General features: G+C 43.5%; 2 protein-coding genes across 2 annotated transcripts in view; one reads left to right on the top strand and one right to left on the bottom strand.

Moving 5' to 3' along the window:
- Positions 1-14,453, bottom strand: part of LOC142258701 (uncharacterized) — a 279,057-nt gene that overhangs the window by 111,280 nt on the left and 153,324 nt on the right. The gene's annotated exons all lie outside the window — the stretch shown is intronic.
- Positions 64-9,981, top strand: LOC142258698 (uncharacterized). Its single transcript, XM_075331319.1, has 2 exons — positions 64-1,323; positions 6,526-9,981. Exon 2 carries the CDS (start codon positions 7,322-7,324, stop codon positions 9,173-9,175), a length of 1,854 nt encoding a protein of 617 aa, XP_075187434.1. The 5' UTR covers positions 64-1,323; positions 6,526-7,321; the 3' UTR covers positions 9,176-9,981.

Consider the following 14,453-nt stretch of genomic DNA (forward strand, 5'->3'; position numbering starts at 1 on the left):
CTGCACACGTAGCCAGAGTACACATCAGGTAAATAAGCAAAGCGGTTTGCTTATTAACCCGATGTGTACTCTGGCTAGGAGTGCAGGGAGCCAGCGCTAAGCTGTGTGCGCTGGTAACCAAGGTAAATATCGGGTGTAAAATAGTGAGTTTATGGAGATTTGATTCATAAACTGGAATATATGCATTCATAAATGTATGTATTTCGCCCATGCCTTTAAGAGTGTCTTTGTGAGCTGGAAATACTGACCAAGGTTTGACAAGGTAGAACCAAAGCCATCTGCTATTGTTCGTCAAAGTTTTCAACGTAGGGCTATATTCTGTTTGGAATTTGTGCTAAGAACTGAAATTAGCTTTGAGAATCTTCTTTCTGTTACACTAGGGTCAGAGTTCAGCGAGCTTCAAAAGAGTTATATATATATGTCGAAGTGGTTTAGTTTTACAAGTCTCCACTGCGCAAGTCACTTATTCTGCAAAAATTATGAATACGTGATATGACATAATGCTTAACTAATAAGGATAGTTACTTCTTGCAACACCATGTAAAGAGATAAGTAGAATCAGGAGGTGGGGTTTGAATTATAAAAGCAGACCACACTTCAAAGGGTCAGGAGAAGAAGGAGGAAGGAAGAATGGGAGCATTCGACCAGACGATCCACAGAGAGACGGCTTATCACAATATCACAGCGATGTAAGATAAACACTCTGTTTTTTTCTCTACTTATCTACCCATCTATTAACTCAAGCCAAGACAGTAACTTTTCTGTAATGACTGTAACTTCAACTTCTATCTGAATAAATCCATATATGTTTTTGCACCTATTTTGCTCCAATCATTAATATACTGGCTTTGCATATGTCACGTCAAACCGTATTTTTAACATATTTGGCGAGCATCAGCCTGAATGATTGAGAGGCACAGCTGTTTTCTGTGCGGGGTGATTTTATTCACACTGCTTTTCTTGCGGTGGGACTTTTTTTCTCACGTCATTCCCTGCCCTTTGTCCGAGAAGGGGGGTCTGTGAGTAATCTCTGTCCAAGTGCTGCAGGCAAAGACGATACACTGTGTCCATATCACGGAACCTTGAAGAGGTTTTAACGTGACAAGCTGCACGGAGGTCGTATGTGTCAAGCCTTGACGGACATCTGAGGACTTCCAATTCCAGGACGATCGATCCATAGACGATTAGAGCCATTCCAGGACCATCAATCCATAGACGATTGGAGCCATTCCAGGACCATCAATCCATAGACGATTGGAGCCATTCCAGGACGATTGATCCATAGACGATTGGAGCCATTCCAGGACAACGCATCACATATTGGTGAGAAATGGATTTTATTCATGATTATTCTAGTAACAGTCATGTAGAGTATAAATTTGACCAGAGGCACACTGACGCACAGTTATGGTCAAATCTGTACCGGCAATGTGAACTTGAGAATACTAAGTTAGATAAGAAGTTTTTTACTGTGAAACGGTTACAGAAAAAGATACAGAATGTATTGGGTATGGTATACACTTACAACTCCATGGTGGGTGGGGCACAGCCATATGCACACACCATCTGCATGGTGACTGATACACCCAATACAACAGACACATCCAATGCAACAGATACACACATCACAGATGCAGAAACAACAGATTGTCCAAATTGTTCGATATTAGCAGAACATATCGAACATCTGGAGGATCAGTTGGAAACAAGAGCAGATTTAATATCAAAATTACGGAAAGATATTAAATATGTATCTGTTAATACGAGACAGAACAAGACAGATGCTTCCCCGTCACCTGCCTCAGGTTCCGACATCCCGGACAGGCTGAATACAGCCGAGGACGAGAGTCTGAATGAGGAGGAACTTCGAAAAAAGAAGTTACATGATAAGGCAGCCCGTCTTAACATTAAAATCCATGACCTATTAATGAAAATCATTAAAGACATACCCAAATATGATGATAAAATGGACGCCTTTCATAATGCGGACATTTTTGAGTCACATTCAGATAAATATAATCTAACGAATGATCAGAGAAACAAGATATTCAGGGTATGGCTTCCCTCCCACATGGCAAAAAGGTTACAAGCAACACCTAGGCCAAACGAACACGATGACCTGATCCATGACACAAAGGAAGATAGGCTGAGACAGTTAATTCTCTTTACCACAGGAGAGTCTACCCCAACAGTCGAATTGTTAGAAAACCTTAAAACACACATACAGTAGGATCCATTTGTCTTTTTAGTGAAATTCGAACAGGCCTATAGAATGGTACTGGAAATCGGATCTGATCAAGAACCGACTTCCATGGTCAAGGCCTTTGTTAAAAAGTTTAAATATTTGGACCCTGCTTCATTCGAAATAGCTTCTAGGATGGAAAGTCTACAAGAGGCCACGTCATTTATTGATAGAATACGTAGACGAATGAAGCAAAATCAGGTAAAGTCAAAAATAGCCATGATAGAAGGGACCACTGACACATTAGTATCCCAGGAAAAACAGATCAAAAACAAAAAACCGGTGTTGAATTCTAAAAACAAGAATTCAGGGGGGGGTAACAGAGCAATATCCACTGCTTTTTCTGTGGCCTACCCGGACATCTGAAGTGGGAATGCAAGAAATTCCTGAGGGCGGGAGCTGAGGAAAGGCTGGGTAAAGAAAATGGACTGATGCCAAACACATCCAGTGCACCTCCCCCATCTTCAGCACCTCCACCTTCATATGCACCCACTCATACTGACAACAGAAATAACCAATCACCATATGCACCTCTGACCAGACAAATAAGGGAAATGACCATACAGGGATTGGATGGAAGGAGTAAGACACCTGCTGCTCTTCTCCCTTCTCCATCCTCCTGACTAGCAAAGCCGGTCCCCAGGCTGCATCCACTGGAATTTGTCACTCGAGTTTCAATGGATAGCTGTGGTCGACCATTTTTAAAGGTAAATCTTGAAGGTCAGGAAGTAACATTTCTCCTTGATACAGGTGCGCAATTGAGTGTCACAAATGTTGATTTACATTTAAAGCCAGATTCCCCTGTATGTACAATTGTTGGTTTCAGTGGTAAAAATGGAACAAAGGTGACATTAGCGCAGGATGTTTCTTTGGAAATACCTGGTTTTTTGAAAATGAAAATGGATATTTGGTGTTGTCAGGATACTGAGAATATAATTGGCACTGATTTTATGGAAAAGCATGGCTGGATTATTGATTTGGGTAACAAGACAGTTTGGAAAGACTCTAACGGTTGTAAAGCGGTAGTTATTGATCCAAATGAATATAGTCATGTCGGCACCATTTGTTTGACCGATGTAGTGTCAGCAGATCATTTGTGGCCTGAAACTGGTGGTGATGAAGTATTGACTGAGTTAGTACAGCGGTTTCCTTCTTTATGGGCTCAGTACAGGAATGAGGTTGGAACGATGAAGGACGTGATTGTTAAAATTGAAGGCCGAGACCCGCCTCCACAGCGTCAGTATAAGTTGCCTCCGGAGTCAGTTGCTCCGATGTCTAAGATTATTCAGGAATTGTTGGCTCAAGGTGTGATACGTAAGGCAAATTCTGTTTGTAACAATCCATTGTGGTGTGTTCTGAAAAGCGATGGAAGCTATCGGATGTTGTTGGACTTGAGGATGTTCAATAAGTTTACTCCCAATGTAGCACCGATTGTAGCTGATACACATGACATGATGTCGAGATTGGATGCAAAGGCAAGGTATTTCTCAGTATTGGATATCAGTAATGGTTTCTTCAGTATACCGATTGAGAAAAGTTGTCAATATAAGCTTGCATTCAACCACCTGGATCAACAATTCGTATGTTGTCGTCTTCCTCAGGGCGCTAGTATGTCGCCGAGCATTTTTCATCAGGCGCTAGCAAACGTTTTGTCGAAATTTTCTCGTCCAGAATGTTTATTGCAATATGTGGACGATATCTTGTTGAGTACGGAGGACAAGGAGATGCACGTGATCTTGCTTGCAGAATTGTTTGAGCTGCTGCATGATGCAGGTTTAAAACTGAATACCAAAAAGGTCAAGCTGATGCAGACTGAGGTCAGGTTTTTAGGAGTTCTGCTAAGTCCAGGTACACGGCGACCCCTACAGGACAGAATAGAGGCAATTGCATCTCTTCCAATTCCAACATCACACAAGGCACTAAGACATTTTTTAGGACTTGTAAATTACTCAAGGGATTTCATTGAGAATTTTGCTGACAAAGCCAGACCTTTGTATGATCTTTTAAAAGGTGACAATGATGATTATTTTGGTCCCTGGGGTGTTGAACAGGAAAAAGCCTTCACACAATTGAAACATGATCTACAACACGCACCTGCGTTAAGTATGGTGGAAAAGAACACACCTTTTGCGCTTCAAGCACACACTTCAGAGACAAGTATCTCTGTGGTTTTGCTGCAGCTGCAAGGGGGGGAATGGAGAATCTTGGGTTACTTCTCTAAGCTTCTCTCACCTGTTGAGAGGGGGTTTGAGGTGTGCGCAAGACACCTGGTGGGAGTGTATTTTGCGATAAAAATCACTCCACACATCATCGGGTTCCAAAAGGTTATTCTCCAAACGCCACATTCCACACTGAAACTTCTCTTTGAGAAAAATATCCCAGGTGTGTCACATCAGAGATTTGCCCATTGGTTGCTCTCATTGTCTCCAAATCAAATTGAGGTAGATTATAAGGCCAAATATGTTCTTCCTCAATTGATGCAGTATGAAGGACAAACCCATGATTGCATACAAACGTTCCATGAACCAAGTCCATCTCTCTTCAGACGACAGTCGGAAGACGCAGATGAACCTGTGTTTGTAGACGGTTCTAGATTTTTTCTGGAAGGACACTTTCACACAGGATATGGAATTTTCTATTCCAAGCGAGGACAAGTGGTAAAACACAAGTTACCGAGTCATTTCTCAGCTCAAAGGGCAGAGATAGAAGCGGTAAGAATGGTCCTACAGCTGAATGAAGCTGATGATCAGACTCCAATGGTAATCTACAGTGATAGCTCCTATGTTGTCAGATCCCTAACCGATTACCTGCCTGTTTGGGAAAGGAGAGGCTATGTGGATTGATCCAACAAAGCCTTGCTGCACCGTGATACTCTAGAATCAATTTTTGAGATGGCATCTAGGGCCCCAAATAGATTTGCTATAGTGAAAGTCGCTGCACATCGAAGATCTGATGATGAGTTATCTGTAGGTAATGCAACCGCAGATGCTCTAGCCAAAGAAGCTGCCCTGACAGGAGAGGAAGTGTTTGACTCTGAACCTTCTGAGAATTCAGCGGTTCAAAGAACACACACGTACATACCTTCATTTGCAGAAGAACAGAGAAAAGATCCTTCTCTTGTTACTTCTCTAGATGATCCAAAACCTCCTTTTATCTGTGAAAATGGGGTTTTGTGTCACAATTCAAATGGAGATTTGCGTCCTGTTGTACCAAAACATCTACAGGTAGAATTCACTCGATACAACCATGAGAGTTTAGGTCACTTGGGACAACAGAAATTGTTAGTCATTCTCAAGGAGAAATTTTATTGGGAAAAAATGGACGAAACAGTTCAAAGTGTTGTACTATCATGTCTCATTTGTGCCCAAATAAATCCAAGACCTAAAGGACAGAAGCCACCACTTCTACGAATCGCACCTGCAGATGGTCCATGGTCTACACTGCAGATAGACTATATTGGTCCTTTACCCTCAGGTAAACATGGTCTCAGGTATGCATTGATTGTGGTAGATGTGTTCTCAAAATGGGTAGAAATATTACCTGTTAGGAAAGATGATGCTTTGTCCACAGCAAGGGAATTGGTACAACATGTCTTTTGTACTTGGGGGATCCCAAGGATGATTACCTCCGATCGAGGTAGCCATTTCACAGGTAAAATCATGCAAACTGCTTGTGCTATTCTAGGGGCACGACAGCAATTTCATGTCCCCTATCATCCACAATCTGCGGGAATTGTGGAAAGAATGAATAGAACAATCAAATCCAGAATTGCAAAGATGCTTTTGGACAAAGGTAACACTTGGGTTGACAAGGTACCTTTCATACTCATGAGCATAAGAGGTTCAATCTCTTCTACAACTCAATTCACTCCGTTTGAGTTGATGACGGGAAGAAAAATGCCATTGTGGTTTCCACATGAGCCATTTTTATCCACTCCACAAAAAGATGCCATCTCAAGGTCCCAATGGTTGAGATCGCTACAGGAGAACCTGAAAGCGATTCTGCCATATGCGGCATCGAGAATGCAGAAAATGGAGCCACCCTATGAGTCCAAATTCAAGAAAGGTGCTCTAGTGATGATCAAAACCTTTCGCAAGAGTGGTCCATGGGAGTGTAATTGGGAAGGTCCTTTTGAAGTCCTTGGGACTATGGGACAAGTCATGATTCTTGTGCAACGAGTGTCAAACGTGGTAAAAAAGACCCGGAAAACACAAAAAGTGTGGGTTCACGTTGACCAGTGCAAAATATTTGTGACAAAATAATGATACTGCATTTCTTTCCAGGAAGAAATGGATTCCTATAAGAACTGGAATAAAGAACCTAAAGACTTTGAAGGAAAGATGACATCAAGCCTTCTGGAGAAAGAACATCTTCCCAAGCTCAAGACAAGCTTCTATGTGATGGGATCTACTTTCCTGCTGCTTTGCGTTATTTCCGTCATTGTTTACATGTTACATCAAGGAACAATCGCCAATGATGTGAATGAGCGGACTAGAGAGATTCAACATTCACGAAGACCGAGAGGATCAGAGACATTGAACTTACTGACAGAGAACATCACGGATGATTCTATGGAGATAACAGGGAATATCTGCATGGGATATGGAACAAAATGTTGCATTGAATTACATTTCGTACACGACACAGACATAATATTACATGCTATTGCAGGACCTAAAACTAGATTCACAATTACAAGGAGAATATGTACACAATAATAAAACGGGTACATGGGAATGTTCTCCTACAGATGTACTATACTGGAACATAGAGATCAGAGGTGATGAACCTGCTGTATGGTCCGGTGATATTACAAATGACATGATTGCTAGGGGAAAGTTTGGAAGATCCAAAACAGAAATTTTGTTAAAAACTCAGGTTTTTGGGAAAATTCTGGATCCTTCTTTACTCTCCATTACAGAAGGAGATAAAGATTGAGTCAAAACATGGAATTTCCAGATAACACGGGAACCTGTACAAGTTCAGGTATCTGTAGTGTTTACCGTTACTAACACTATAGTTCCGGAAATAAGGGTTTCACCACAGACAGTTCATAATAAAGAAAATACATTTCCCATAATGTTAAAATGTAACACAAGGTTGAAATTGCCTTCTGAGTCTTTGTTGACATGGACCAAAAATTCATCATTTTTGGGAAGTTTTTTAAACAGTCCAACTAATGTCATTCACAGAGGTCAGATTGGTAATATCAGATGGATGGATGATAATTTCATTTTTTCCATAGAAAATCCATCTTCCAGGGACTCTGGAATTTACCAGTGTTGCGTGGAAACAAAGACACATTACAGACATTGTAAAGACGTTAGTGTGAATATTTGGTCAGCAGCAGATAGTGCATGCACAAACACGAGGTTCATGCCGTCTACTCCTTTCCAAATTAATCAATTTCAGTCTAAGTCCTTATTAAGGGATGGAGAATTTATGACAATGGTATGGACTTTCAATATGTCTCATTGGAAGATCTCTACCAGGTTTCCTCAGTGTCAATCACATCTCATAAACATGGAGATGGGGATAGAACAATGGTTTGGGAAAAGAACAACTCAGACTAGGAGTAAGAGAGGAGTGTTAGAAGGAATTCTGGGAGGAATTGGGACAGTGGGAAGTCTGACTAATGCCATGAATATACAGACGCTTAAGTCAGATTTGGATAATATTGGTTTTATTGGAGGAAAAGGTGTAAAGGTTCAGAAGAGTTTGAATCAACTTCTTGAAAAGATGGTAATGAATACAGCTGCTGTACTAGGGTCTTCCGTGTCACATCTACAGGATGCTACATTAGCTCTCGGGGAAAGCACACACGAAACACAAGTAGCTAAAGCGTGCCTGGAGATACAGATAGAGTATTCTTCTAATCTGAAGCTGATTGCACAAGCTTTACAGAGTGGAATTACTCCACTGGGAATACTGCGAAATTTACCTGTAGAGTATGATTTTGCATTGAATCATACGGATTTGTGGGTAAATAAGTGGTTAGGATGTGAACGAAACATTTGTGTTGGCACATCGCTAGTCCCAGTGATCGGAAGAGAGGGGACTATTGTTCCTGTTACAGTTTTGGGTATACCTGTGAGTAACACACAACAAGTGTTCTATCAACTGCAGTACACAGATTTTGCATTTGATGGAGTGAACACTGAACAAGTAGACATTTCTTCATGTTTGCATTTTGTTTCTAAGGTGATGTGTCTACCTGGACAGGATAAGGTGATTTATCATTCATGTTTTCATAATTATTCTTCTTGTCATGCGAGAATAGAGACTGTACAGACACTACATGATTTGGTGACTCCAGTAAGTCCAAATAAGATTTGTTTCCAGGTCATGTCTGAGACAGAGATGGTTTCTGTTTTCTATTCTACTTGTGTACATAAGGAAAACCTACCTATGGGTTTGTATTGTATAGAAGGAAATGTGAGATCTCTTTCAAAGAAAGAAGGAAGTTTTAATATCACTTCTATAGGAAAGAGAAACTTAACGGCATTTCCTATACAATTCAATTTATCACAAATAAATGATTTTCCTTGGGATATGTGGACAAGTGAAATAAAGAAAGATAAGGGTTTGTTAGATTTATTAACGAAACAGTTAAAGGAAGCAGAAATTATATTCAGGCATGAACAAGGTGAATTAAGTGATATTGAACACGAATGGAATGGAATGTCAGGTAGAACTTGGTGGAGAAGTTTTGGGAAATCGGTACATTCCTTGTCTCAGTCATCTTTTCAGTCAGCGGTTGGAAATGTTTTATTTAATCCCATCATAATCATATTTTTATTAATTTTGATGTGTATTATTTATCAAGTTTTTGTGATGTGTAGAATTCAGAAGATATATAAGAATATAAAAATAGAAATGAAAAAGGAAGATAACATTCTTAGAGGAATGTTAAATCGCAAGATGACTTTTTGACAGAAAGTTTCAGATTGGTTTATCAAGTCAAATATTGGTCTAGAATTTTCAACAAGAATGTATGTGATACGAATGATGACACGAATGAGTTAGGGTTTCCCGGGGATTCATCAAATCTTCAAAAGGAGGGACTGTAAAATAGTGAGTTTATGGAGATTTGATTCATAAACTGGAATATATGCATTCATAAATGTATGTATTTCGCCCATGCCTTTAAGAGTGTCTTTGTGAGCTGGAAATACTGACCAAGGTTTGACAAGGTAGAACCAAAGCCATCTGCTATTGTTCGTCAAAGTTTTCAACGTAGGGCTATATTCTGTTTGGAATTTGTGCTAAGAACTGAAATTAGCTTTGAGAATCTTCTTTCTGTTACACTAGGGTCAGAGTTCAGCGAGCTTCAAAAGAGTTATATATATGTCGAAGTGGTTTAGTTTTACAAGTCTCCACTGCGCAAGTCACTTATTCTGCAAAAATTATGAATACGTGATATGACATAATGCTTAACTAATAAGGATAGTTACTTCTTGCAACACCATGTAAAGAGATAAGTAGAATCAGGAGGTGGGGTTAGAATTATAAAAGCAGACCACACTTCAAAGGGTCAGGAGAAGAAGGAGGAAGGAAGAATGGGAGCATTCGACCAGACGATCCACAGAGAGACGGCTTATCACAATATCACAGCGATGTAAGATAAACACTCTGTTTTTTTCTCTACTTATCTACCCATCTATTAACTCAAGCCAAGACAGTAACTTTTCTGTAATGACTAACTTCAACTTCTATCTGAATAAATCTATATATGTTTTTGCACCTATTTTGCTCCAATCATTAATATACTGGCTTTGCATATGTCACGTCAAACCGTATTTTTAACATCGGGTAACCAGCGAAGCATTTTGCTTGGTTACCCGAATATTAACCTTAGTTACCAAGTGTAGCATCGCTTCCACGCGTCGCTGCTGGCTGAGGGCTGGTCGCTGGTGAGATCTGCCTGTTTGACAGCTCACCAGCGACCATGTAACGACGCAGCAGCGATCCTGATAAGGTCAGGTCGTGATCGCTGCTGCGTCGCTACGTGTGACCCTAGCTTAAGAGCCTGTACTGTGCTGACGTGAGACGGAGTTAAGGAGCTGGGAGTTTGGAGGTTCACTCACGTCTCCACGTCCTTGAAGCAAGAGCCCCAGTCATGAGGCTAGATCTCTCGGGCACAGTTTATTGACTTAAGACAATACACTGTGTCCATATACTTAAGTATATGCAAATGTTATTCTCATGGCAATGGCTTGTTAGGGGTGGGGGGTGGGGGGCAGGGGGGTTAATGTTCCCCCTTTACTATGTTTGTCCTGGGTGGGGGGAGTTTGGGGGAGAATAATTGGCTGACCCTCCCTAGTTGCTGGGGAGTGGGGTCACTTAGTATCAATAAGAGGGGCGCGGGCCAGCGCTCTGGCCGCATGTCAGTTCTGGTCCCTACCTTTTTCTAAGTAGTCCCTGGGCAGGTTCCCGGTACTGCGTGCGGCAGTCTTGCTGCTTCTCCACTTTCTTGTTCTCTTTTCTGTACTTTTCTTTTCTCCCTTTCCCCTTCTAAAGGGTCTCCACTTCTCCATTTCTTTCCAATATCCCTTCACCCCTCTCTTCCCTCCCACCGACCCCCAATCTCTTTTTTTCTCCCCCCCCTCCTCGTTTGTTTCTCTAGGGTCTCGCGACAGAGAATGGCGAAACAGAGGCAGGCCACACTACGGGTGGGCTCCCTGAATACATACATCCCTACATAGCCCGGAGAAACGGTCTATCCTTTTGAACTTACTGTGGAAAAATCGAGTCCAGGTTGCTTTCCTCCAAGAAACACTACTGTGAAGCCAAACCCTATAGACTCTCGGATAGAAGGTACACCGTAGTGCATCGCTCACCCTCCCCTGATCCTAGCTCTCGGGGCACGAGCATCATATTGTCTAGCATGCTCCCTTGGGAATTGTTACTCTCAGTCAGACGATCAGGGGAGGCTTCTGATGCTCAAGGGTCGCATTGCAACTCAGACCTTCACATTTGCGGCAGTTTACTTGCCTAATGCGGGACAATGCCCCACCTTGCTGCGATACCTTGAGCAGATAGAGGAATTCACTGAGGGCACTCTGGTTCTCGGGGGGGGGACTTTAATGTTGTGTTGGAGCCGGCAAGAGACAGTTCAAAAGGGGTGTTCAGCCTGCCACACTTGACACTGCGTCGGATGAGACTGGGATTACATGACCACCAACTGATAGACACTTGGCAATTGATGCATCCATCAGACAAAGACTTCTCCTTTTATTCTGCAGTCCATAACTGTTACTCCAGGTTGGACCTCTTTTTCCTCAAACATGGGGACTTACACTCTCTGGTGGAAGCTTCATTTGAGTGCATATCTTTCTCTGATCACGCCCTGATCACGCCCTGATCACAATCACACTATCACTTGGCTGCCCCATCGAGAGGAAGAGCCAGTGGATACTGAACACCTCGTTACTTAACGAGTCGGCGACAATGCAGGAAGTGAGGGAGGCTTTGACGGAATACTTTGACTGCAATGGGAGGGAGGAGGTGTCTCCCAACATTGTGTGGGAAGCTCACAAATGTGTTGTGAGGGGACTGTTCATCAAACATGGGGCCCGGCTGAAAAGGGATCGGGAAGCGGCGGCTACATCTCTCCTGGCAGACATAAGAGAGCTGGAAGCAGTACACAAGGGGTCTCTGGGAGGGGAAGTGGGCGCCAACTTGGCTAGGAGGAGGGAGGAATTACGGTCCCTGTTATAAGGCTAAGGGAGCACTAGCTAAGTGTAGGCGACACTTTTATGAATTTGGTAATAAAAGTGGCAGGACCCTGGCTAGAGCCTTGCGGACACAGAGAGCGAGGGGCTACGTCCCTAGAGTACACATTTCTGGGGACAGGTGGGCTACTTACCGACGGATATAGCCTCCGCCTTTAAAGATTTCTACTCCTCTCTCTACTCAATAGACGTGGGGCGGTCTGAGAGGGCCAGGACGGAACTGCGCCAGCAAATCCGGAAGTACATTTCGGACTCTGGCTTGAAACACCTCAAACCCATGGATGCGGCTGCCTTGGAAAGACCTATTTCGGAGGAGGAATATTGGGCTGCGATTAAAAATTCGCCCTCTGGTAAGGCCCCCTGCCCAGATGGGTTCCCCTTGCTTTACAACAAAAAGATGGACTCCTTACTGCTCTCCCCATTTCTCTCAGCCTTTAACAATATCCCACTCTCTGGAAAAGTCCCCCTGCCGAGGGACTCTCTTGCTGCTAATATAGTAGTTATCCCCAAAGAGGGTAAAGACCCTACCTCCTGTTCCAGTTACCGACCCATTTCCCTTCTTAACACAGACTTGAAGCTTTTTACTAAAATTCTATCAGATCGACTCTCTCCTCTGCTGGGGGGATTGTTCACCCGGACCAGGCTGGGTTCATGATGGGAAGGGAAGCAAGGGACAACACCACTAAGGCGTTGAACTTAATCCACAAGGCTAAATCCGATGGGCTGCCTTTGATGTTCCTGTTGACCGACGCAGAAAAAGCGTTTGACAGAGTTAATTGGTTATTCATGGAAGAGGTTCTGTGGGCAGTGGGGTTGGGGAGGATGATGCTCAAGTGGATATGCTCTTTGTACAGTAATCCCTCGGCCGCGGTCAGGGTGAACGGTCTTCTCTCAGATAGATTCCCCATTCTTAATGGTACCAGGCAGGGCTGCCCTCTCGCCCTTGATCTTTATTCTGACTCTGGAACCTCTGCTTAGCCGAATTAGAGGTAACATTAACATCTCCGGCCCTAAAGCCACTGGTTCCACTTACAAAATCGCGGCGTATGCTGATGACTTACTTTTCTTTATAACTAACCCTCGGGTCTCCCTCCCCAATCTTCTGAGAGAACTAGAAACCTATTCCTTCCTCTCTAACTTCAGAATTAACATGTCAAAATCAGGCTCTAAATGTATCTCTCCCCCAGGATCAAGTTACCTCGTTACAATCAGCGTTCGGGTTTAGGTGGGCCAGTCAATCTTTGAGGTACCTAGGGGTCCGGCTGGCCGCGGACAACAGTCAACTATATAAGCTGAACTATCTCCCCCTCCTGCAGTCCATTAGAACAGACTGCGCAAACTGGGGTAGGGGCCTCTTCACCTGGTTTGGGAGATGTGCAATATTGAAGATGAATATCTTACCATGTCTCCTATACCTTTTTCAGTCCCTACCGATCAAGATCCCGAGCTCCTTCAAGGAACTGGCTTCACTACATACCAAATTTATCTGAGCGAATAAGTCGGCGAGACTTTCCCGTTCCCTTTTGTGCAGACCTAAGAGCAGGGGAGGTTTGGGAATGCCAGATATGAAAAAATATTATTGGGCCACACACATGGTCAGGGTTCTGGATCGGTGTCTCCATGCTAGGACAAAGCCGTGGGTCGCCCTGGAACAGAGTTTTTCGGACATACCTCTTCCGGCCGCTCCTTGGCTCCTGAATTTGCCCCCGACTTCTCTGAGATGTCATCCTTCTATTGGCGCTACCCTGGAATGTTGTTCGAGAGGTGAGGTTAATCGCCTCCTCCTGCCGGTGCCCTCCACCATGTCACCCATATTAGGCGATCCGGATTTCCGTCCTGGCCTCTCAGACCCTGTGTTCCGGAGCTGGGTTCAGGGGTGCAGATTCAGAGCCTGTCACTTGGGGGGGAGGGTGATTGGCCAGCTCTTTCAGCTATCAGTGGTCTCCTGCCCTCGGACCCGTTGGGGAGATGGAGGGCTATGCAGTTAAGGCACTTCATGTGTTCCCTTCCCTGCTTCACTCGGTATGCCGGGCCTCCTACAAGATTCGAAAAGCTGTGTCTGGAAGAGGGTGTCCTGCGGCACTCACTTTCCCTGGCATACAACTTATCGGATCCGGGGAATTTGCCCCCTCCGGCCTACTTACTGCAGTGGGAAAGGGACCTAGGGATCGCGCTATCTGACTCGCAAAGAATTAACATCTTACTGTTGGCACATAAAACTTCGATCAGTTCCAGACAGTTGGAGGCCAATTTCAAACTACTGACTAGATGGTACAGAGTCCCGACTAGACTCCATAGGATGTTCCCCTCAGTCGACCCCACCTGTTGGAGATGTGGCTCGGGGGAGGGTGATTACGTGCACATCTTCTGGTCCTGCCTTTCTCTACAGCGGTTCTGGTCAGAGGTGAGGGATGTCATTGGACTGGTGACCGGTACGAACGTGACACTGGGCCCGGAACTGTTTCTCTTACAGTTAG

This window comes from Anomaloglossus baeobatrachus (assembly GCF_048569485.1).
Source record: "Anomaloglossus baeobatrachus isolate aAnoBae1 chromosome 3 unlocalized genomic scaffold, aAnoBae1.hap1 SUPER_3_unloc_1, whole genome shotgun sequence".
In the NCBI taxonomy this organism is placed as follows: Eukaryota; Metazoa; Chordata; class Amphibia; order Anura; family Aromobatidae; genus Anomaloglossus; species Anomaloglossus baeobatrachus.